This window comes from Sciurus carolinensis, chromosome 1, assembly GCF_902686445.1.
Source record: "Sciurus carolinensis chromosome 1, mSciCar1.2, whole genome shotgun sequence".
NCBI classification, from domain to species: Eukaryota; Metazoa; Chordata; class Mammalia; order Rodentia; family Sciuridae; genus Sciurus; species Sciurus carolinensis.
Genome location: NC_062213.1, coordinates 175,856,778 through 175,882,322, shown reverse-complemented (window position 1 = coordinate 175,882,322; position 25,545 = coordinate 175,856,778). Strand labels below are relative to the sequence as shown.

At 43.0% G+C, this 25,545-nt stretch overlaps 1 protein-coding gene across 1 annotated transcript; it reads left to right on the top strand.

Annotated features, from left to right (window-relative positions):
* The first annotated feature begins 202 nt into the window (after positions 1-202).
* Klf17 (KLF transcription factor 17) lies at positions 203-9,202 on the top strand. The gene is made up of 3 exons (XM_047523535.1): positions 203-259; positions 7,774-8,632; positions 8,958-9,202. The coding sequence occupies exons 1-3, from the start codon at positions 203-205 to the stop codon at positions 9,200-9,202; spliced, it is 1,161 nt and encodes a 386-aa protein (XP_047379491.1).
* The last annotated feature ends 16,343 nt before the right edge of the window (positions 9,203-25,545 follow it).

The following is a 25,545-nucleotide window of genomic DNA, read 5'->3' as shown; positions in this document are numbered from 1 at the left end:
CGGGGCTGCTGAGGAGTGGGAGGGGCAGATGGATGCGGCCTTGACCCCGCCCCCTGGCGCGGCGGGGTAAGTAGACGCTCAACCAAGCGATTGTGGCGTGCGGGTGCTGGGACACCTGCCTGCCGCTGCGTCTGACCTCGGCCCTGGCCTGAAGTGAGTCTGGATCCCTCATAGTCCAGGGTGCAGCTGGTCCCGGGTTGAGATGGAGCAGGAGGCTGAGGAGCTGAGCCAGTGGCAGACTGCGCACCAGCCGGTCCCGGTGAGTCGGGTGCGGGGCCCCAGCGGGGGCGGGTCGGTGGAGTGGCAGGGGAGCGAGTGGAGGATGAAGTGGAGAGAAGCAGAAATCGGGGTGAGGTGGGTGTTTACAAACAAATGGGGAGGGGTTACCAGCCCGAGGGAGGGGCGAGGAATGGGAGGAATGGGAGATGGAGGACATTTATTCAATTGACATTCATCTGGTATTAGAACCTGGGTTGGGTTCTGCGGGTAGAAGGGTTCCAGGCAACTTCCCGGAGAGGGACTTGCGTAGTCAGGGAAGCAAAGATGCCAGGCCCTGTGAATACAGTGGTGAATTTACCTTAAGGCAAGATTATACCATCTCATTTTATTTTACTTATTTATTTTTTGTGGTACTGGAGATCAAACCCAAGGCCTTGTGCATGCTAGGCAAGCACTGTACCACCGAGCTACATCCCCAGTGCTCATTTTATTTTATGTTTTGGTTCTGGGGATGGAACCCCGGACCTCATGCGACCTAGGTAAGCCCTCCACCATTGGGCGACATTCCAAGCCTCTGTCACTGTATTAGTAAATAATTAGCTGAATAGAAGTAAGCAAATTGCGATGAAGAAGTACAAAGAACCTCAGGAGCTAGGGGCTGAGGTGTTTCAGCTCACCTGGGAAGACAGGTCAGGATTTGATCTGGTACTGGAGAACTGGTGATGTGAAGGGTTTCTGCATCTTGGGACCTGAAAGCTTCCACTTTAGAGGAAATGAAAGGTGAGTGGAGAGACAGGCCCAGAGAGTGACGGGAAGAGTGGCCCCAGGGGCGGGAGGCCTGGAGCAATGAAATCATTCAGGGATGGAGTTGGTTATTCCAAAATCAGTAGGAAGACTAGATGAGTTTAAACTTTATCTGCCACAATTAGATTTGCATTTCTGAGAGTGTCCTGGAGGTGGTGAACTAAATTCAAGGCTGTACTTAGAAAGCTATTATGATAATCCAGGTGACAATGGAAAGGTTGGCCTAACTGGAGAAGTGAGGGTGGAGAACTTGAATAGATTTGGAGATGTTTTGGAGGTAAAACCACAAGAATTGGTAATTATGTTTGTCTTTCCATATCAGAGCATTCTGCATCTGCAGATTTAACCATCCTAGGATTAAAAAAAATTTCAGAAAAATTGCATCTGTGCTGAACATGTACAGAAAGCAAAGTATGAGATGGAACAGGATTAATAGGGTATTTGGGGCGAAGTGGTGCACAAGGAAGATCATTTAAGTTTTCGACGCCATCTATATGAAGTGTGGGCTGTCCAAATGGACCCAAGCTGTAGGCAGGGGGGAAACCCAGGAAAGATCTTCCCTGAAGCTGCACATTTAAGAATAATTGAAATGTAAGTAGAAATTGGTCCATTAGCATGAGAATGATTGCTCCCAGAGATCAGAGTGAGGGAAATCTGCGAGAGACTGGAGGAGGGGGCCAGAATGCAGGGAAAGAGAAAAGCCAGAAAAGTGTGTCCGTGCATGTTGGTGGCCAAGGGAAGGATACATTTCAAGAAGAGTGTGACCAATAATCTCGGAAGCTCTGGGGAAGTCAAGTGAAGAGTCAGAGAAGTGTGACTTGGATTTAGTGATGTAGGTCTGGAGAGCTGGGGCCAGAGCAAAAACTTGGGAGAAAAGGCAAGGTAGTGGTGAAGGTGTGTTTAGGCAACTCTAACACTTGTGAAAGATCAGAAAACAAGAAGAGCACTCCCAAGAAAGAGTGGGGAAAAGACTGAGTACCCCAGAAATAGTCTTGCAGTATTGGGGATTAAACCCAAAACTGGGTTCAGGCATGCGAGGAACACCCAGTAGTGTTATCCAGTGCTTACTGGGTGTCTACCTCATGTTGGTTTGCTGAGCATATGATGAATAAAGCAGATGGAATCTTCCCAAGTCTAGAGTTAATTTTTTTTTTCCTTCATGGCTAAAACATGATCAAATCTGTCAAAATTAATTTCTTTATATCATCTTATATTCAGTTCTTACTCACATTTCTCTAAGTGTCCCTTTAAAACAGGCATGTCCAAACCAGGATCCAATTTCAAGACAATATGTTACATCTGGTATATGTCCCTTGAGCCTCTTTGAAACTAGAAGTGATTTCTTTCTTTTCTTTTCTTTTTTCTTTTTTTTTGGGGGGTACTAGGGAGTGAACCCAGGGTGCTTAACCACTGAGCCATCCCCAGCCCCTTTTATTTTTTTGTTTTGAGATGGGATCTTGCTGTGTTACTCATGGCCTTGCTAAGATGCTGAGGCTGGCTGTGAACTTCTAATTCTTTCAATCAGGTAGGAAACGTCAGATTGATCTTTCAAACTTATCTTTTTACCCTTAAGGCCAGAAAACAGTCTGCATGCTGTTACCTTGTATGTCTCCAAATGTCCAGTTTCCTGGTAACCATTTACTTTCTGTGTATTTTTTTGGGAGGGCAGATACTAAGGATTGAACACAGGGGTACTTTACCACTGAGTCACATCCCAGAACCACCCCCCCCCTTTTTTTTTTTTTTTTTTTTTTGAGGCAAGTTCTCACTAAATTGCCCAGGGCCTTGCTAAATTGCTGAGGCTGGCCTTCAACTTGCTATCCTGCATCAGCCTTCTGAGTCACTGGGATTATAGGCGTGTGCCACTGGCCTGGCTAACTGATTTTAACACCAAATTCTAATTTTTTTCTCCATCAGAAATTTCATTAGGGAGTTGCAAAATAATGACAATCCCAACATTCCTTCTAAATTCATTAGTTTATATTCTTCTGTAAAGTAGGACTTAACTAGAACCATTTAGTAATTGTTTTTTTCATTTGAGGTGTTGGGGATCAAAAAACAGGGCCCAGAACATGGTAGACAGGTTCAGCCGCAGCCCTGGCTCTTGTTGCCCTTTTTATCTATTTATTTATTTTTGGTGCTGATTTAACCCAGGGCTTGTGCATGTGAGGCAAGCACCTACCAACGGAGCCATATCCCCAGCCTTCTTTGCCCATTTTTTGAGTTTTGGCTTTTTTTTTTTTCGTTTTGTTAAGTTTTAGGAGTTCTCCATATACATAAAAAATTTTTTTGTTGTTGTTGTTGTGTACGACCTTTATTTATTTTATTTTTTTTAGTTTTGATTTTTAAAAAAATGTTAATAGACCTTTATTTTAATTCACTTATTTATCTGTGGGGCTGAGATTTGAACCCAGTGCCTCACACATGCTAGGCAAACGCTCTATACTGAACCAGGACACCAGCCCCTCCAACTACTCTTGATATTACTCCCTTATAGTCATATTTCGCAAGTATATTCTCTATTTTGTGGGTTGTCTTTTAATTCTGCTGGTAGTGTCCTTTGCACAAAACAATTTTTAAATTTAATTTTGTGTGTTTCATTTTTTTATTTTTGATGCACAAAATTTTTAAATTTTCATGGCGATACTTTGTTAATTTTTCTTCTGTTGCTTGTGTCTTTGTCATATCTAAGAAATCACTGAGCAATCTGATGTCATGAAGCTTTATCCCATTTTCTTCTAAGAGTTTTATAGTTTTAATCTCTTGCCTTTAGATCTTTGCTCCAATATGAGTTTCTTTTTTATGTTAATTTACCAGTAAAGCCATCAAGTCCAGGACTTTTCTTTGTTTTGGAGGCTTCTGATTAGTGATTTAATCTATTAATTTTTTTGTATTTTTTTTTATTTCTTTGATTTAGACTTGATAGGTTTTGTGTTTCTAGGAATTATCCAGTTTGTTGGTGTAGCATTGTTCGTGGTACTCTATGATAATCCTTTTTATTTCTGTAGGATTAATAATGCTTCCATTATTTCATTTCTCATTTGTAATTTGAATCTTCTCTTTTTCGTTAGTAAATCTAACTAAAGGTTTGGCAAATTTGTTAATCTTTCCTAAGAACCAACTTTGGGGTTTATTGATTCTTCTTGTTTCCTTCCTTCTGAAAATTTTGGGTTTATTCTTTTTCTAGCTCCTTAAAGTGTGAAGTTAGGTTGTTGGTTTGAGGTCTTCTGTTTTATCTTTATTGATGTTATGGTTTAGATATTAGGTGTCCCTCAAAAACTCACATGCGAGACACCGCAGCCTCTGGGAGCTGGGATTACAGGCACCACTTTGCCTGGCTTGACCCATTGATTGTCTTTTTCTTTTTGGCACTGGGGTTTGAACCCTGTGACGCTTTACCACCAAGCTACATCCCCAGCCCTTTTAATTTTTTATTTTGAGACAGGATCTCGCTGAGTTGCCCAGGCTGACCTCAAATGTGTGATTCTCCTGCCTCAGCCTCCGCAGTTGCTGGGATTATAACTGTGTGCCAGCATAACCAGCTCTGCTTCATATATTTTGATAGTCTATCATTAGGTACATAAATGTTTATAATGGCTTTATCTTGCTGTATTGGGCCCATATATCATGTCCTTTGTCTCATAATTTTTTAAATTTAGTATAGCCACCTCTATTTTTTTATTGTTTGCTATTGCATAGAGTATCTTTCCATACGTTCACCTTCAGTCTATTTAGTGTCTTTGGTCTTTGAATCTAAATTGAATATATATATATATATTTTTTTTTTTGTGGTGCGATAGTACCCGTACCCCACATGCTAACCAAGCACTCTACCACAGAGCTCCATCCCCTGCCCTAGAATGAGTATCTCATAAACGTGTAATTGTATCATGTTTTTAAAAATCCTTTCTGCCAATTTGTCTTTTGGAAAGTATAATCCATTTGCATTTAGATTGGAGAGTATAATCATTTACATTTAAAGTATTTACTGACAAGGAGAAATTTAATTCTTTGATTTTTATCCCCCATTTCCACCGTTAGGTCTTATTTATTTTTTCTGTAGTGCAACTTATAAAGTTCCCTCATTTTCTTTTGTATCTCAGTAACTATTTGTTGTTCCCGAGAGGATTACACTTGACATCCTCAAGTTATAACACTAATTTGAATTTATACCAGCTTAACTTCAATAGCTTAACATAATTTCATAGCATTACATTTTTATGCATCATATGTTCAAAAATACAGGTTCATAATTTTTATGCATTAGTCTCTTAAATTATATAGAAAACAAAAAAAGGAGTTAAAAAAGTCAAAGTTACAGTAATCCTAGTTTTTATAATTGTCTGTGTATTTACCCTTCCCAGAGATCTTTATGACAAATTTCTCCATATGATTTCAAACTACTGTCTTCTTCATTTCATTTTGATTTGAAAGACTGCCATTAGCATTGCTTTATTTGTTTGTTTGTTTTTGTTACTGGGGATTGAATTCAGGGGCACCGCTGAGCCACATTCCCCAGCCCTATTTTGTATTTTATTCAGAGACAGGGTCTCAGTGAGTTGCTTAGTCCTTGCTGTTGCTGAAGCTGGCTTTGAACTCATGATCCTCCTGCCTCCGCCTCCCGAGCTGCTGGTGTTACAGGTGTGTGGCACTGTGCCAGGCTGCCATTAGCATTTCTTGCAGAGCAGGTCAAGTGGTAATGATCTGTCCGTTTTTGTTCCTCTGGGAATATCTTAATATGCATTTTTGGAGAAGGCAGTTTTGCCAGACATAAGATTCTTTTTAAAAAATGTATTAAAAATTGTAGATGGACGCAATACCTTTATTTTTATGTGGTGCTGAGGATGAAACCTGGTGCCTCACACATGCTAGGCAAGTGCTCTACCACTGAGCCCCAGCCCCAGCCCACCAGATTTAAGATTCTTGATTGATAGTTTTTCCCTTTGGCACTTTGAATATATCCAACCCTTGCCTTTTGATGTACATGGTTTCTAATGAGAAATCTGGTGATGCTTTTTGGGATGCCTTACATGTGATGAGTCACTTCTTTCTTGCTACTTTGAAGTTTCTGTTTGGTCTTTTAGCAGTTTGATTGTATGTGCCTTGATGTGGGTCTCTTAGAATTTATCCTACTTAGAATTCATTGAGTTTCTTGGATAGTTTTATTCGTGTGTGTGTGTGTGTGTGTGTGTGTGTGTGTGTGAGAGAGAGAGAGAGAGAGAGAGAGAGAGAGAGAAGGGAGGGTACTGGAGATCAAATCTAGGGTCTCACATGTAAGGCAAGTACTTTGTTAATGAACTATACTCCCAGCCCTTTTTTTTTTTTTTTTTTTTGCGGTACTGGGGATCGAACTCAGGGCCTTATGCTTACGAGGTAAGCACTCTACCAGCTGAGCTATCTCCCCAGCCCCCCAGCCCTTTTTGTCCTGTCTTTTTTTTCCTTTCTCCCCACCCCTCACCAGGGATTGAACCACCCAGGGCCTTGTGCATAGTAGGCAAGTGCTCTTCCACTGAACCACATCTCTAGCCCACTTTTATTTCTTATTTTGAGATAGTCTCACAAAGTTGCCCAGGCTGGCTTCACACTTGTGATGCTCCTGCCTCGGCCTCTCGTGTAGCTGGGAGTGCAGGTGTACACCACGGTGCCCAGGTCTTCTGATCCTGTAGAGTATGATGTATGTGATTGTCTGCTTGATAGTGCCTCACAGGTCCTTTAGATTCTAGTGCTGTATTCAAGTTTGCTGATCCTTCTGCCAACTCAGTCTACTTTTGTATACGTCTAGTTCATTTTTTATTTCAGTTATTATACTCTTCAACTCAAATTTTTTTTTTTTTTTTTTTTTTTTTTTGGTACTAGAGATTGAAACTAGGGATGCTTTACCACTAAGCTACATCCCCCGTCCTTTTTTATTTTGAGATAGGATCTTTCTAAGTCAGTCGAGGCCTCACTAAGTTACCCAGCCTGACCTCCAACTTTCGATCCTTCTGCCTCAGCCTCCCCAGTCACTGGGATTGCAGGCATGCGCCATGGTGCCTGAACGAAACTTCTCCATGTCAGGTCTGTCCATGCAGTTCTCACTCAGGAGGCCCTCTTCGGTAGATAAATATTTGCAAATGGTGAAGTCAGATCCATCTGAAGCCTACATTCTTCTTTTGAGGGGGGCAGGTACTGGGGATTGAACTCAGGGGCACTCAACCACTGAGGCACATGCCCAGTCCTATTTTGTATTTTATTAAAGACAGGGTCTCACTGAGTTGCTTAGGGCCTTGCTAAGTTGCTGAGGCTTACTCTGAACTCACCATCTTCCTGTCTCAGCCTCCCAAGCTGCTGGGATCACAGGCAGGCACCACTGTGCCCAGCCTGTAGCCTGCATTCTTGATGTCCTTGAGGACTTCGGCACTTAATCTGCTGGTTTGAGATGTTGTCACCCTCCCACATATAATTTGGAATTTGAGTGTGTTCAGAGTTTTGCTGAAGGTGTAGGTTTTGCAACATTTTATCTTCTTGTTGCTTTGTATGAAATAAAAAACAAACATGCCAAAAGGAAGTGGCACAGGTTATACCTAGGCTCCATCGTACTCCACCTGTCAACCAGACCTGCATCATAGCTCAAGCTGGAGAACAGTCTGGAAGAAGCAGGATAATTCAGACCAAAGATGATGAAAGCCTGGATTAGAATGGGCTCTGGGGATGGGGAGCAGGGACATGTGGAAGTGGAATTTCATCTTTTTTTCCCTCTCTCTCTCCTAGGATAACGAGAAAGCAACGTCCATCTTGGATATGTCTCTGCCTTCCAGAAGTAGTGGAGCACACACCTCTTGGAACCATGGCCCACCAGACACTCAACACTTTCCTCAGGGCACAGAGATGTTGAGGACCTTTATGGTGTCTGCTGAGGCACCTGGGCAGAATATGGGTGAAGTGGGGCCACAGTTCAGCATGACGCTACCTGAGCATTGTGTGAACTGTTGCCCCCAAGCCACTTCCATTCCTTCCCAGAAGACTTACTCTCAGGGACTGTCTCTCTCCCAGCCAGGGACAATGATGTGCAAGGAGCCCCAGATGGTGCTGCCCTTAGGAGAGCCCAGTATTCCAGGAATGGCCAGGACCTTCAGTGAGAATCTAAGGATACCCCCCAATAGGCTGCCAGTCTCAGCTTCAAGTGGCATCTCAGTGTCCCATACCAGTGCCCCAACAATGCCTTATTCTGATCCTCAATTAGTACCTTCTATCAGAGCCTCTTTAACTCCTAAAATGTTATGGGCCCCAAACATGCTCTCCACTGAGACCCAAGCTGTGCTCCCCTCCATCGTTCATAGGTTGCCACCTAGAGGTCCCTATGACCTTGGCATGCCCTCAGACAAGTCCCAGTCTTTGCCGACTTTAGAATCCCGTGACTCTCTTGTGAACCAGTCAGATGGCCAGGAAGACAGCTTCCTACTTGAGCAGCCAACCCAGGCTCCAAGGAGAGCAGAGAACTCTAGTGTCCAGCAAGGGGCACCCAGGAGGGAGTCCCCACTTTCAAGGCCTTATTGCTGTCAGCATAAGAACTGTGGAAAAGCTTATACCAAGCGCTCTCACCTCGTGAGTCACCAGCGCAAACACACAGGTGAATGAGGGGTCAGGTGGGGAGGAGATAGAGGGGTCTTTCAGCTTCTGATTTTTGCTGGAGCACAGATTTGTTCTTTCTTGGGATTAACCCTTCATCTTCCGAGCTTGGACCCAAGCTACACTGACCCCACCAATTTGCCATCCAGAATGACTGCCAGGATGACTGGCCTGGCATTGATCACTGTCGCCCCTCACTGGTTTCCCAGATCTTCCCTTTTCATTCATTCCCTGACCTTGACGGCACTTGCTCACAGAGTTATATCCCTTCCGTCCCACCTTTTGGTCTCTCCTACTTAGTTCCATCTCTCCCTTGTCCTCTCTAGGTGAGAAGCCCTATCGATGCACCTGGGAAGGCTGCACGTGGTCTTTTTTTCGTTCTGATGAGCTTGGACGACATATGCGGATACACACCAGGTATCGACCATATGGATGTGATCAGTGTGGCCGACAGTTCATGAGGTCTGACCATCTCAGGCAACACCAAAGGATTCATCAGCGGCTGCCAGAATCTCCAGACCCACAGGCCAGCAGTGGACAGACAGATGGTCCTCTTGATCCTGGTCTTTAGATTTATCTCCTCCTCTCATGTTTGCTTTTCTACCCGGATGCTGCCTGCCTCCAACCAGCTCATCTCTTGGTAGGAGCAGGCCCAGATGAAGACAAAGGTTAGGAGGCAATGTCAAAGCCCAGATGAAGTTCTGGACGCCATCAGAGTTTCCTCAAAACGCTCAAAGGTTGTCTGGAATGCCCTCACCTCTCTGGGGACTCCTACTTTTGAAGTTTTGCCAGACAGAAAGATGAGCACAGTGGAGACTGAGAGCTTTATTTAAAAGCTCTTTATCATGTCACTCCAGGGCTAGAAACCTTTTAGTGACTCTCCTTTGCTGCTATATAAAAATCCAAGGTTTGGTCTTCCACAGTTTCCAGAGCCAGACTATGTTCAAATCATGAACTTTGCACTCACTAGCCATGTGACCTTAGGAAGGATCTGTGATCACTATACCTTATTTCCCCTTTTGGAAAACTGGAAAGACAGTACTGGCCTGTATTGGACATGTCATATGTATTGCGTCAGATTCTCAGGTTCTTTGATTGTTTTTTGGTGGTGTTTTTTGTACCAGGGATTGACCCCCAGGATGCATAACCAACTGAGCCACATCCCCAGCCCTTTTTCGTTCATGTTTTAAAATTTGAGACAGGGTCTCACTAAGTTGCTTAGGGCCTTGCTAAGTTGCTGAGGCTAGATTTGAACTTGCGAACCTCCTTCCTTAGCCTCCCAAGCTTCTGGGATTACAGGCATGTGCCACCCACACCCAGCTGCATCAGATTCTCTTTGTCACTTACCATCCACTTGCTCAGAGTTTGTCTCTTCCTGCCAGACTCATGAAATGTCCCTCCATAGGGCATGGGGTCTGGCATCCCATGTAGCCACAGGAACCTTAGGGGCAATTAATGCTCACAAGGGAAAATTTTGACTGATAGGAAATGGCAGATAGGAGAAAGCCATGCAGATGAATTCTACTTTCTCTCCCTTCTATGAGTTACTATAAGACATTGTTTCTCCCAGACAGTGTAGCCTCTAGGGAGATTCCTGAGTAGCCAGTGCACAAGCATTCTGGGTCTCTTCAAGGCTTGTCATGAAGCAGCGCCCAGCTTGGAAGTAATCACTGCATTACCTCGCATTTATCCCTGCCTCACTTCCATTTTCTCCTAATGTCTAGGGTTTGTACCTCTAAAATAAAGCATCAGTATTTCATTCTTGTTTTAGGCTCTGTTTTCTAAGTGAGTTGGGTAGAAGGAGAGGCGGACATTAGCCTGGGGTAGAGAAGGACAAACCCCAGGCATGTTTACTTCTCCCCTGTCTGGTACCCGGATCACCAAGTATTAAGTAGAGACCTATCCTGCCCTGCTCTCCTGAAATTGAGGGAAACTCAGCCCAGTAGTTTAGAATCTTATTTCTGGATTCAGCTGTGCATTTTACTGACCAGTAAACCAATGGTAAGAAAGGAACTTGATGGAGCTATGAGGTGTCAGAGCTGGGACCCCAGCCAGAGGTGGGTCTCTTCCCTAAGATGGTAGGCATTGGCTTGAGTATGGTCTGGTGCCCACCACAGCCAAGCAATGGTGCCAGGGTGAATCAGACCTGATTCCTATGTCAAGGGACCATCTTGATCTAGGGGCAGAGAGGTCTACAAAGATACAGTGGCCACGAGGAAGAGAAGCCCCTAAAGAGGAGGGTCAGAAAAGCTTTCTCTGGAGGAGATGGCCCTTGAGCCCAAGTAAGAGTGTAACACCAGAAAACCCTCATGTCAATAAACTCAGCTGGTGAATAAAGAGGGACAGATGTTCCAGGAAGAGAACACTGGCAAGTGCTCACCATACAGAGAGCACCAGGCTTCGCAGGCCCATGGGTGAGGAACATGCAGACAACTAAAGGATGTATCGGAAGGCTGCTCAGGTGCACAATTCAGACCCGAAGGATTCGAGGGGATTAGCCTTGCCTCCCATTAACTGGACACATACCCATGGTCATGCCCTGTGCTGAGCACTAAGGCTTCAGAGGTACTTAAAGGCATACTGCCTCCATTGAGGAGTAGGAGGATCGTGGACGAAAACTCTGAAAGTGTTTAGTGCTGTCAGGGAGAGAGCAGGACCTCTGGGTTCAAACATTCTGGTGCTCAGAAGCCCTGCAGACGCCTGTGCTGGTTCCCTGCCTTCCCTCCCCTATACTGACCCCATCGCGTACGGCTGCCTTGGACTGTGCCACGGACTGTGCCACTAATGGCCTTGGCATGCCTGGGGTGGGCAGCTCGCTGCTCCTTACCCGAACTCAATACACATATTCAACAAAAGGTAGGTAGGAGGAGCTCACTTTCTTCCAGAGTACAATGTGAGGAAAATGAGTAACCTGACAGTAAGGAAACCTGACAAAGGTCACCCGTCAGGTGACCAAGGTTGACGGCGATAAGTAACATCAGGACCCAATCGCTGGCTCCAAGGACCAAGGTCTAGGATGCTGAAAGTCTTTCTCAGCTGGGCACCAGGTTTCTTCCACAGAATAGGTCATCTTGGGTTCATTGGACCAGAGCTCTCTATCTTGTGCCCAGCTGGCTTAAACACACACTTTGGGTAGGGCCGGATTGCTGTAGGGATGCAGGATGAAAGGTCTGGGTCTGGTAACCCATCGCTTGCTGAAGAGTAGATGTGGGGAGAGACTGGAGTGGGCAGTGCCCCTGCAGAGGTCCAGATGGAATGGAGGAGGGGCATTATTAGAAGGGCTTGTGTTCTAAGTAACAGAAGAATGGATGAGCTTCATTTTCTATGGTGATGTCTATCATACACGAAAAAAATATTTCATATATATGCAATTTAAAGAATGATAAATATTTACCCTTTGGGTCACTTGAGAAAATTGATTTACTAGTACATTTGAGTTCTATTTTCGTCCTTCATCCTTGCTTGTGTTTTTAATCATAGATACATACATATATCTACATATGTATATATGTTTTATATATTCCTAAACAATAAAGTGATTGGGTTTGTAGGATTTTCACTTTGTTTACTTTCTTAATTGAATTTATTTAATCCAAAGGTTTATAGTCAGTAAAATTTTAAATTTTCCTTTTTTTTTTTTTTTTTTGGTTGTGCTGGGAACGAACCCAGAGCCTCATGCTGAGCAAACACTCTACCACTGGGCTACACTCCTGGCCCTTTTGTTTTTTTACTGTTTTTGGTTTTTTTAAATTTTTTTTAGTTGTAAATGGACACAATATCTTTTTATGTATTTATTTTTATGTGTTGCTGAGGATCGAACCCAGTGCCTTACACATGTGAGGCAAGTGCTCTACCACTGAGCCATAGCCCAGCCCCTGTTTACTGTTTTTTTTTTTTTTTTTTTTTTTTGTGGTGCTGGGGATCGAACCCAGGGCCTTGTGCCTGCAAGGCAAACACTCTACCAACTGAGCTATCTCCCCAGCCCTTGTTTACTGTTTTCACTGTTTTGATCAGGGTGGTCTCATTGAACTTGTGGGCTCCGTGATCCTTTCATCTCAGCCTCCAGAGTAGCTCCACCATGCCTGGCTCACCTTGACCCAATCTGCCCAGTGGGTAGTCTGCTCCATATTGTCCTGTAGGTCACTGATGTTCATTCTGTGTTCAATCTTTTTTCTCTCTTTTTTTTCTGCCACATCTTAAAGGTCTTCAAGTTCACTGATCTTTCCTTCTGCAGTGTCTTAATTGCTGCTAGTTTGAGCCAGTATATTTTCCATTTCAGATGTTAAATTTTTCATCTCTAGAAATTCCATTTGGATGTTTTTTATATCTTTTTGTTTTCTCCTAATACTTAATGTTTTCCCTTTACCTTCTTGAATATAAAAAGATATATATTAGCTATTCAAATGTCCTCAGATGCTAGTTCCATTATGTTTGGCATTTTTGGGTCTCTATTGATTGGTTTTTCTTCCTACTGGTAATTGTTCTTATTTTCCTGCTTTGTTTTGTTTTTTGTTTTTGTTTTTTTTTTTTTGCTGGATATCAGATATTGTACCTTTACGTTGTTCGTTGCTACATTTTGTTTTAATTCTTAAAATTGTCTTGTTTTTTATTTTCTGGCATGAAGTTTCTCTTTCAGAACTAGTTCAATCCCTTTGACGCTTACTTAGTTTTTTAAAGGCAGGCCCAGAGTTACCCTCTACTACTGCCCTACTACTAAGGCAATATCCCAAGTATTATGCTTAATGTTCAGTATGTCTTTGCCTTTTGGCAAGTGGAAATAAAACTATCCCAGCCCTGAATTGTTCTGCCTACTTCTTTCTAGTGGTATTTTTCTAGTCTTAGATAATTTCTTCCTCCTCCTCCTCTTCCTCTTCCTCCTTTTTCTTCTTTTGGTACTGGGTATCGAACTTGAAGATGAATCAGAGAGCTCCACCAATCTTACCTGGACTTCTTGGCTTTTAAAACTAAATTATGACTGCCAGGTGCCGTGGTGCACACCTGTAATCCCAGCAACTTGTGAGGCTGAGGCAGGAGGATCACAAGTTCAAGGTCAGTCTCAGCAATTTAGCGAGACCCTAGGTAACTGTCTCAAAATAAAAAAATAAAAAGGTCACGTGAAGTCCTGAGGGGGCTGAGGTATAGGGACCCAGTAGAGGTACCAGTGGTTGGAGGTGCCGATGAAGTCAGAGGGGGGAGGCAGAGAAGAATGAAGGAACTTTGGATGGTGTAGAGGAAAATGGGGTGGGAGGGGGGCGGGGTGGAAAGAGAGTAGAATGAAACAGACAGTATTACCCTATGTATATGTATGATTACATGAATGGTGACTCTACATTGCGTCCAACCATAGAAATGAAAAGTTGTACCCCACTTGTGTACAATGAATCAAAATGAAGTCTGTAAAAATAAAAAAAATTAATAAAAAAATAAATTAAAAAATAGAGAGAGAGAGAAAGAACAAATGAGACCGGAGAGATGAGGGATGGTGAGTGGGTGCTTTTGTAAGTAGAATAGTTTCGGATGATGACAAAATTCAGGATATGGCCATAGAATTAGATGTCTGTGCAGCTCTAGAGGCGAAGGTTTCAGGAAATGTGGAGCTCCGTGTCATCTGATTCATCCTTGATTGATACCCAGGACCATGGCTAGAGGTTGGATAGAGAAAGTGCATGAGGTAGGTGACAAATTCTTATGGGAATGAGTTCAGGTGACCAGGAAGGTGCGTGGAGAACCGTGATCGGGAGCAGAAGGGTGGAATATCCAATGCAACAGGGTTTTGGTGAGGAGGGGAATAATGTGCAAGTAATGTGGTGAGAGACCCGAAAGCAGGAGGGGTGCAGAGACGGAGAGGTCCCCACAAGGCAGCCGTGTGGCAGGGGGGACAGAGGGTAGAGAGGATACGGAAGAAGAGGATACGGGGGAGTTCCCTGATTACGGACCAGGAGTCTCAGAGAGTACAAGAGGGTAGTTAAGGAGAGAGCTTGGGAGAAGGCCAGGAAATAAGAACTCAGAAGGGAAATATCTTTGCAAAGACGTTTGGGGCATTGAGCCTGCTCAGAGTACAAACCCTCATTTATTTATTCTCATTCATTCATCGAAAACTTGCTGGAAATGGACTGAGTGCCCAGGGGCTTCAGTGCCAGGGAGACAGTGGTCAAGTGGTCAACTGATCTTAGCTCCTCTCAGAGCTCTGGGTGAAATGCAGGGAAGGCTGAACCAGACAGATGAGGACAACTGCATGTGGGAAACCATCGTGGTTGCCTTGTGTTTGGGATGGATGGAAGAAGATGGTGATCTGCTCGGTCGAGTGGGTTGTGAGGAATGATGTCTGGGATAAGGCATTTGAGTTAACGCCTCCCCTATCTATTCTCTAGGTCCCCTCCCAACCTCCAACCAACCTGCAGCCATGATCCCTGGTGGCAGGCTTGCTGGTGACTCCCAAGGGGCTGGGTGATTATGACGATGATGATCCTGTTTTTGTCAAGAAGTGCTGGAGGCTGCTGGGTTGGGCCACGGGGCTGCGGCAACACCCTCCCTGAGCAACTTCCCTGGACGCTGCCCGTGAAAAGAGGATACCCCCGCCTCAGTCTAGGCTGATGGAGAAATCCCCCTATCCTCCAGATAGGAGAGACAGTTATTTCTGTTCGTTTTTATTTGAGTACTGGGGATTGAACCCAGAGGCACTTACCCCAGAGACACAACTCCAGCCCTTTTTATTTGTTATTTAGAGAGAGTGCCTCTAAGTTGTGCAGGATCTTGCTAAATTGCAGAGGCTGGCTTTGAACTTGTGATACTCCTACCTCAGCCTCCGGAGCCACTGGGATTACAGGCATGTGCCATCAGACCTGGTAAAAGCTGCGTATTCTTAGAGGGAATATTAGGTTCTGGGAAAACAGGGATGGCAGATGACTTTAGAACAGAGCCCTGAGTGGATGCAGAGTGTGTGTGTTTGGGATGGATAAGAGGGATAGCATGTAAAGTGGTTCTTAGAAAACACTGGCACATCTACGCCTCTCCTACACACTCATGCTCCTTTCCTACGGGTCTCTCCTCTTCAGCATCCAGGTGCTCATTCCTCTGCTCGCTCACTCAGTTCTCGCCTGTGACTCCCACCTCCTGTCCTGACCATACTCTGACTTGTGCTGTGTTAAGACAAAACATAAACGAGCCCTCTGACTTTCATTTTCTTCCCTTCCCCTTTCTTCTTCGTCCTCCTTTTTCTTTGCTTGCTTCATTAAAAGTCTTTTTGAATAGGTAATGTATACATACAGTACAAAATTCAAAGCGTAGAAAATATGAAGGGAAAACTCCTCCTGCAACTCGTAAGTCTCTCCCTGGAGATGCTGCTACTTTCTATTCTCTGCCTTCCAGACCTGCTCTGCCTGTAGCACAAAACTAGCTTATTATTCACACCATTGGTCTCTTGTGGTTTGCACTTATTGGTTCATCTCAAAGATTGTTTTATGTCAGCAAATACAGAGCTACTAGAATCTTTATATTGATGCATATAATTCCATTTTATGGCTATACCATATTTATTTAATCAGTCTTCTATTAAAAATGTTCAGCTCATTTGCAATCACTTGCTATGAAACAATACTATAATCTTGAGAAAGTTGATTTTTCTTTTAGTTGAGTTTATCTCAGTTGGTGTGATAAATGCTTAGTCCTACTGACTTAGTTTATTGTCTTTTGGGGAACTAAATCAACTTTAAGCCTTTAGAGAAGTTTTAGAAAAATTGGGAAGACAGTACTAAGAGTTTTCCTCTACATTTGGTTTCTTTTATTATTAGCATCTTACATAAATAATAAGCCACAATTGACATGTTTTATTAACTAAGGTCTATGTTTGATTTGTTTTAGTCAGTTTCCTGTTGCTGTAATGTAATAACTGACATAATTAACTTAAAAATAGAAAAGGTTTATTTTTGACTCAGTTTTGGAGGTTCCAGTTCATAATTGACCCCAATGCTTTGGGACTTGTAGCAAGGAAACACATCATGGTAGGAGTTCGCGGTAGAGCAAAACCACTCACCTCATGTCCAGGAAGAAAAAGAGACTGAGGTCCCAGAATCCTCTTTGAGGGAATTTCCCCCAATGACCTAAAGACCTCCCACAAGAGTCCACTTTTCCATGATTTCAATGCCTTTCAATCGTAGATACTGGGGATTTAACCCAGGGGTACTTTACCATAGAATCAGCCCTTTTTATTTTTTGAGACAAGTTCTCTTTAAATTGCTGAGGGTCTCACTATATTGCTGAGAATGACCTTGAGCTTGCAATCCTCTTGCCTCAGCCTCCCAAGATGCTGGGATACAGGTGTGCACCTCCATGTTTGATGTCATACAGTTCTTGACCTTTATTCTATTAATGTTGGATTACATTGATTTTGGGGTGTGGTGCCAACCTCACATTCCTGGGAAAAACCTGCTTGGATTTGGTACATGCTTATTTTTTATGTGTTGTTGGATTTGATTTACCAGTATTTTGTTGAGAATTTTAGTATCTATATTCAAACGGCATATTGGTGTCTAGTTATTTTGTGACAACTTTGCCTGGTTTTGTTATGAGGATAACTGTCTTACTAAAGTAAGTTAAGAAGTATTCCTCCCTTCCTCCTATTTTTTGGAAGAGCTTGTGAAAGATTTATATTAATTCTTCTTTAATCTTTGGTAAAAATTTTTTGGAAGAGCTTGTGAAAGATTTATATTAATTCTTCTTTAATCTTTGGTAGAATTTACCATTGAAACCATCTATGCCTAGACTTTCCTTTTCGAAGTTTTAAAAAAGTATTTATTATTAATTCAATATCTTACAGGACTATTCAGGTTTTCTAGCTTTTTTTTTTTTTTTTTTTTTTTCTGGTACTGGGAATTGAACCTGGGCATTTAACCACCTAGCCACATCCCCAGCCCTTTTCCTTTTCTATATTTTATTTTGCGACAGAATCTTGCTAAGTTGCTTAGGGCCTTGCTAAGTTGCTGAGGCTGGTCTTGAACTTGTGATCCTCTTGCCTCATCCTCCTGAGTCTCTGGGATTACAATTTCTTAAATTCATCTTTGCTCCAGTGATCTGAGATGTCGTTTTAATCATATAGTCAGTTATTTTCTATATGTACTTGTATCTATTTATTGGATTTCCATTTTATGCCGCTGTTCTGTTTGTCTATTCATTCACTAGTTCCACATTATTCATATACCACCTTGTAGTGCTGGCCCATTCTGGTGCTGCAGCCCTCTCAGTACAGAGACTACATAATTCTTTCCCACACCAGTGTCCCCAGGGCCTCTGCTAATTCCAAGTTCTGTCTGTCCTAACTCAAAACTGTCCTCCTGTCATGGAGACTGTGTTTCATGCCTCCTGCCCACACCAGCATCTCTACTCCTCCCCAAGCACCTGCTCCTGTCCACATCTCACCTGCTCCCAGGAGGGCTGCTTCCTTGGATGCTCTCTCCCCTCTATTACATCATATAGTATTCTCTTACATCTTACAATCTTCTATCATATTTTTAAAAAATATTTTTAGAAAAAAAATATTTTTAGATGTTAATAGCCCTTTATTTTATTCATTTATTTATATGTGGTGCTGAGAATTGAACCCAGTGCCTCACACATGCTAGGCAAGCGCTCTACCACTGAGCCATACCCAGTCCCTCTATCACATTTTAAAAGTTCTTTATATTAAATTTCTCCCAGTGTGTTGACACTTTTTTTTTTTTTTGGTACCAGGGATTGAACCCAGGAGTGCTTAACCACCAAGACACAGCCCTAGTCCTTTTTTAATGTTTTATTTTGAGACAGGTTCTCACTAAGTTACTGAGGCTGGCTTTAAACTTGTGATCCTCCTGCTTCAGTCTCCCAAGCTGCTGGGAGGCTGTGCCATGCACCTAGCCATGTGTTGACTCTTTACTGGATTCAGAATGGATGCAATCATGGCATGTTTGCTGTGGTGTGAAAGGAGAAAGTAATTAGCATCCAACACTGCATGGTATCATTGTGTGATATATACTACTATGTCTATTAATGAGTTCATTAAGTTTTAAATAGATAAGAAATTGGGAGTTTTAATGCTTTATATGTGAAATCCTTGACAGATTGTTGCATAAAAATTTTAGTGAAGTTTGAGAAAAATGGGAATTTTGGATGGATTGAGGATATGTTGCTATTTTTCATATTTAGGTTAACATAGACTCCCCTTGCCTAAAAAATTCATGATCCTGCAGATTAGCTCTGGATAATGAGGGATAGTTGTATTACCTTTTCTTTTTATAGTTGTTGCATTTAATGTAAAACCCAAATGCAATCTCATATTTCCTTGGTTTCCCACCCACTACTACAGGGCATTGATAATGTAGAAAAGTTTTGTTTGGGGTTGTTATGGAATCCTTTTCATTTTGGTTGCTATTAATCTTTAATGTCCTCCAAATATCTGTGTGTTGAAGAGTTAGTCCCCAGCCTATGGTGCTATTGGGTGGTAGTGGGTCCTAGTGGAAGGAATTTAGGTTACTGGGGTGTGCCTTTGATGGAGATATTAGTTTCTGTGCCCCTCTTCTTCCTTTCCTTTCTTGATTCTCCATCTTGAGATGAATGGGCTTCATCTGCCATCTGCTTCCACCATATTGTGCTGTCTTACCACAAGTTTCAAAGTCAATGGGGCCAACCAACAGTGGATTGAAACCTCCAAAACCGAGAGCCCAAATCAACCTTTTCAATGAACCTTTTCTCTTTTTATGTTAATTTATCTACATGTTTTGTCACAGTAATGGAAAGCTAACACATTGATCTTAGCAACAACAGGTGAATCTTAGAGATATAATGTTAAGTGGAAAAAATAAACCAGTTCCACAAGACTATATATAGTTTAATCTAACATTTATAAGCTCAAAATAAGAAAACTACATATATACACTGTGTAAGTCTATAAAAGGAAAACCAAGGGAATTTATATATATACAACATTCTGAGTAGTCATTAATTTTGGAAGACAGAAGAATGAATGGGATAGTGCATAGGTGGATACAAACATATTGACAATATTCTAGTTATTAAATTGGGTGAGGAATCTGGCTTGGCCTAGACAAGGGTCTCAGTGGTTGACCTCAAATACCAAACTGGAGAGTTTTATCTGTTTTCCCTTCATCATGGTGTCAGGAGTTTGGGGGACCACAGTCACCTGCACAATGATAATCAAAGGCCCAAGAGATGCAATTTTCCCTCACATCCATGTTGATCTTGACCTTGGCACAGGACCTCTGTTCCCCCATGGGACAAAAGGACCTCAATTGAACCTTTAGTCTTATTATTTTGAAAGCCAAGAGTTTCAGGTAAGAATGGCAGTGAAGATTTCTAGGTTCACTGGGAGGGGCCACTATGGCCACATACCTGGTCATGAGTTCTGTAAATCCTTCTCTATATTTGTTTTAAAAAATGACATTGTCGGTACTGGGGATATAGCTCAGTTTGTAGAGAGTTGGTAGAGTGCTTGCCTGGCATGCACAAGGCCCTGGGTTCAATCCCCAGCACCACAAAAAAAAAAAAAAAAAAAAAAAAAAAGACATTGTTACTATCAAATTTAGAGATCTTTTGAGGACTTTACCCAGTACATGGCCCAATCTACCCCCAGATCCCTGTGAACCTCAATTGCTATGTCCCCCACTACTGAATATATTATTTTTTTTCCAGGAGAAATAGTTTTATTTGGACCCAGAGTTGGAGAATGTGAGTAGGACCTGAGATGGCCTATCGAGCTGAAAAGTAGAGATTAGCTTCCCAAAGGGCGGTCTGAGCTCATCAGCCAAAGGGACTCAACTTCCCAGCAGCCTTGCTGTTAGCACAATCAATAAAAGGACTGCTGGGAAATATATTCACCACTAAATCACCCCAGTGTATCATCCTTACAAAAATGTACAAGTTTTTCATTAAAGTGAAATTTCTACTATACACAATCCCATACACATATTCCAAAAGCAAACTTTAAAAGGTTACATTTTATAAAACTTAAACTTGTCTTCAGCATTTAGCTCTAAGTTCTCCCCATCTTCAAAACCAGCGTCCCTGCTAAACTCTTCAGCTGTAAGATCTACGAAGCAATGAGAAGGCTGCCCTTGCTAGCCCACGGCAATCCTCTTCCCATTTTCCCTAGTCAGTCGGGACTGAACAGCAGGGTAAGGCTCAGGTGGGGCAGGATGGAGGCGCACCTGGGCTAAATTCCCCAGTACAACACAGAGGCTGAAGCTTGATGGGAGAGCAGAACTGTGGAGAATTAAGGAGGAAGGGCCAAGTTCCTGTAATCAGAGTACTGCTGAAAGCGGAGGAAGAGGAGGAATGTTTGCTGGGCTTGTGGTGTTTGTGTGTTTGTGCATCTTTTTATGAACTTTCTTCATTTTCTTCCTCATCTTCTTGTCCATTGTTATTCCTGGGCCTACCAAGCCAGGAGCCATGGGTTCACAGGAGGCATATGAGGGGCAGGTGGTGGATATGGAAGAAGGCAGGGACCTGAGGGTTGGTGTCCTGGATATCCTGGCTGTGGCACAGGATAAAGGAACCCACCTGGAGGAAAACCTTGTATCCCTTGGGGAGCTCTTGGAAGACTGGACAGGGGCAAGGAGGAAAGGCTGGATTGACAGGTGGTAGATATAGTGGATGCCCAGAATTGGAACCTCCAGGGTATCAGAAGTTGGGGAAATATGGATTTGGCCCTGGGTGCCAGGCACTGGGATTCCACATATTCAGGTGTTTCCTGCAGCCTTCCCACATCCTTCTGAACTTGATTCATTCCCCTCCAGTCTTCTGAATATATTATTATTTGTTTTAACTTTTTTGACAGGGCTGGGGATTGAACCCAGGACATTCCTGGGGTAGGCAAGTTGTCTACCACCAAGCCACACCCTCAGCCCATGAATATTGTATTGACATGCACACTCCGGCTCAAGGACCCTTGTCTTCCAAACACAATAGTGGCTGCTTAAAGGAGAAAAAGAAATAATGGCCCACATTGCACATTTCAAGGAGGTCAAATTCTTCATGAAACTGTTTCTCCATTCAGTGACCCTGTCTGGCTGTATCTGGAGATTTACCATTGATTATAGAAAGCCAATGCCACAGTCCTCCCCACTTGGTACTGGTGAAAGCTGATATGGGGATTGTCGCAGAGGCTACTGACCAAATTAAGGAAACACGGTATGTAGCAATTGATATCACAAATTCCTTTTTCAATACCACCGTGTATCCAGGTGATCATGATCAACTTTCCTTTGCATGGGATATGTTGTACTACACCTTTACTGTCCTACAAGGTCACCTAAATTCTGTGTGTCTCTGCCATCAATATGATCTGGAGAAATTCCTCAACCCTCTGTCATATTGATGATGACCTCCTGTAGGTACAGGAAACTGCCCAACAAGGACTGAGGGATCTTGGCCAGGATCTCCTTCCAGTGAACTTGAAAATGAAGCAGAGAGCCCACCAATCTTACCTGGACCTTTTGCTTTTCAAAAATAGAGATTAAGAGTTACACCAAGGTTCCTCTGTTGACCCACAGACAACATAAATGGGCCATTAACACAACAAAGGCACAAGACCTAGTATCCAGGGAACTTCCTGGGCATATTCTAGGAAGGGGCAAGACATCTCCTTATAGAGACATCCAGCTTTTGGCAGGTCTGCCGTGAAAAAATATAAAGGAGGACCTGTGAGTGATTGGTGCACATATTTGACTACTCTCAAATATGTGTCCCTGTGAGGATTTTCATATGCATCTACTAGATTACCAGGGGCCCTTCCCCTGGCACCTATGGATCCACATCGTGTTACAGGTCTTAGCAACCTCTCGCTTACAGATTGGAGTTTATGTCAGAACACTGCTGTGCCAGAGGCACTGTTTGACTTTTGAAGCGAATAAATTCCGAAGAAGATACATATTCTTTGAGCCATTTTATTGGTTTGGTAAGGCTTTCTGGTACCTCAAATGCTCTGATCTTATTCAAGTGGACCTGACATGTTGCCACAACTGTGTTCTGCAGAAACAAAACACCTCCCTGAATGCCAACTGTCTCTTGTCGAGAGGGGTAACCAGAATGCATAAAGGGATATGGGATCTACTAATAAGGCTATTTTGGCCAAAATGGTAGTGGCTGTCTTCCTTACTCCAACCAAATGCACTGTTTTGTCAGGGTCATTCAGTTAGAAAAGATTGTGCATTGCCTGCCCTTTACCTCCACCAAGGTTATTAAGGATATTCCCCCTATTGTCCCTTTGGAGGCACAATACACCAGTCCTAACTTCTTGGCTTGAGTAGCGCTGATTCATCACATAGCTCTTCCTTCCTGCTGGTCATCCCAGGAAGGCTCTGCAACACCTGGATCAATGGAACTGGCAAACCAGAAATTCAATAGGAGGCATAGAAGTCCTCCTGGCTCTCTAGAGCAGACCCTAATGAGCTGTAGGACACCTCTCCCTGACCTGGCAGCAGTTGGAGCTCATTACTTCATTCATTTCTTCAGGCAGACCTCCTCCTCCTCCTCAGAATGACTTTGACCATGGCCTTAGCCTGGTATGCTATTGCCTTAGCCCGATTAACCAGTTATTGTCTCAGTCCCTCAACATCTTGCTCATTTGAGTCCATAATAGAGTATCTTAAGATTCTTGCTCAGATCTTGAAGGATCAAGCTGAAGAGTTCAGCTCTAGGCCAAAATCGTGTGTGATCTTTTAGGCCCAACCATAGATAATTACAAGACTACCTGGAAGACCTAATGTGGGGTGGCATCTGCCTTCCCCACAACAGACTTATTTTCTGAGGGAAGCTGAAGCTCCCTCAGTGACCCAGCTGTGACAGGTTCACTGTGCACTGGTTACAAACTTGACGAAGTCCAGTGAAACTGAATCCTTCCCACACACAAATTATATGAAGCAAAATTTATTACTTAAAAATAGGCAGCAAGGGACAAGAGAAGCTTAGGAGTCATTGCTAATTGATCATCAAAGACTCAGGAAAGCTGCTAGATGGGCGGAATCTTGGAACATGGCCCATCCTGGATTTCATACCCTGGAGTCAGGTGATTTGCTGGGCTAATGTGCTGAGAGACAGTCTGTTCCTAGGGTATACTGTGACAGAGCCTGGTCTATTCTAAGCCATTCCCCTGTATCTGAAGATGTTGCATTCCTAGCATATTTTATAGTTATGAACTACAAGTGAAAAAGGGGAACAGAGTAGGTCAGTTCAAGGCCACCCAGAGAACTATCCTGTATCTGCTACTGTGGGCCTGCCATCCCGAGTTCCTCCATTCAGGTCTCCTTAGGTGTGATGGGCTGTCAGATCTGACTCCATGAGAATGTTATAGGGCAGACTCTGAGGGAAATGACTAAACAGACTCCATTTTGCTCTGAGACTCCATGTTATGTAGGAAATAAGCTTCTCCCATGGGAACACCTGCCTCTGTGTCCATCATCAGTTACTTGGTATGACATGTTTAATAATATACAATGGCATGTAGTAAAGAATTCCTATGTAGTAAAGAATTGCTCTCTTTTGATCCCTATTGCTCCTAAACAATGTACCATGTGAACAGTGATTGTGTGGATGTTAGTAACCATTCTTTAGTTTGTACCTAGGTAAGGGTCATTTTGACCCACTTCCCCCTCTGTCGATGATCTCATGATGTTAATGTGTAATTTCGAATCATAGCAAGACACTTATGATTAATGTAATTTTTGGTATAAGAACCCCTACAACCCTGTGGTCGGGGCTGTTCTCCCAATAGCCATTTTTTGGGGCATTGTGTGAGATAGTCAGCCGACCGGCTAATAAAGACTCTCAAATTTAGACTTCTCAGTGGTGGTCGGTCTGTTCTTAAGTTGTGCCCCATAACATTAGGGACTTCTAGAGTTTGAATTTTGAATGTCCCCTAGTGGAAGAAAGTTAGGTCTCTGAGGGAGTGTCCTTGAAGGGGATATTGGGATCCCGGCCCCTTCCTCTTTCTCTGCTTCCTGGTCACAGTGGGGTGAACAGGCCTCCACTGCTGTAAGCTTCCACCATGATGCACTGTGCTGCTACATGTCCAAAAGCAACAGGGCCAAGCAACCACGAACTGAAACCTGAAACAGAGCCAATATAAATCTTTCCTCCTTTGAAGTTATTATCTCAGTTATTTTGTCATAGCAATGGAAAGCTAACATAGGAGCCTTGGCTAAGGCACTTTCTTTCATCTGATTCAGTACTTTTCTACTCCTATATCTTTCTCCTCTTCCTTCTCCTCTTCCTCCCCCAACTAACCCTTTTCTTTAAGAGACAGGAGACTTTTGTTCAGGGCAGTAAGGGAATTCCATCTTAATTTTTTCCACAGGGAAAGATAAAGCATTGGTGATCCAGTCCCTCTTTTTGTCTCTCATTTACTGTGTGGCTCTAAGTAAAGGGCTGATTATCTTTTTTTTTTTTTTTTTTTTTTTTAATCTTTTCTCTCTCTCTCTCTCTCTCTCTCTCTCTCTTTTTTTTTTTTTTTTTTGCCCAGGAATAATGAACCCAGGGCACTTAACCACTGAGCCACATCCCCAATCCCTTTTTATATTTATTAGAGACAGTGTCTCCCTGAGTTGCTTAGGGCCTTGCTAAGTTGCCCAGGTTGCCTTGAAGATGTGATCCTTCTGCCTCAGCTTCCTGAGCTGCTGGGATTACAGGTGAGTGCCATTGGGCCCAGCCTGATTATGGTTTATTTGGCACATTATCTTAATTGGCCATCTTAGCATCTGATTGCATGATGGATTTTTGCCGATGTTCATTTTTCATACTTATAACTTACATACATTATTTCATGTTTCAAAAATAACATTAGGGGCTGGGAAGATAGCTCAGTTGGTAGAGTGCTTGCCTTGCAAACACAAAGCCCTGGGTTCGATCCCCAGCACCGCAAAAAAAAAAATA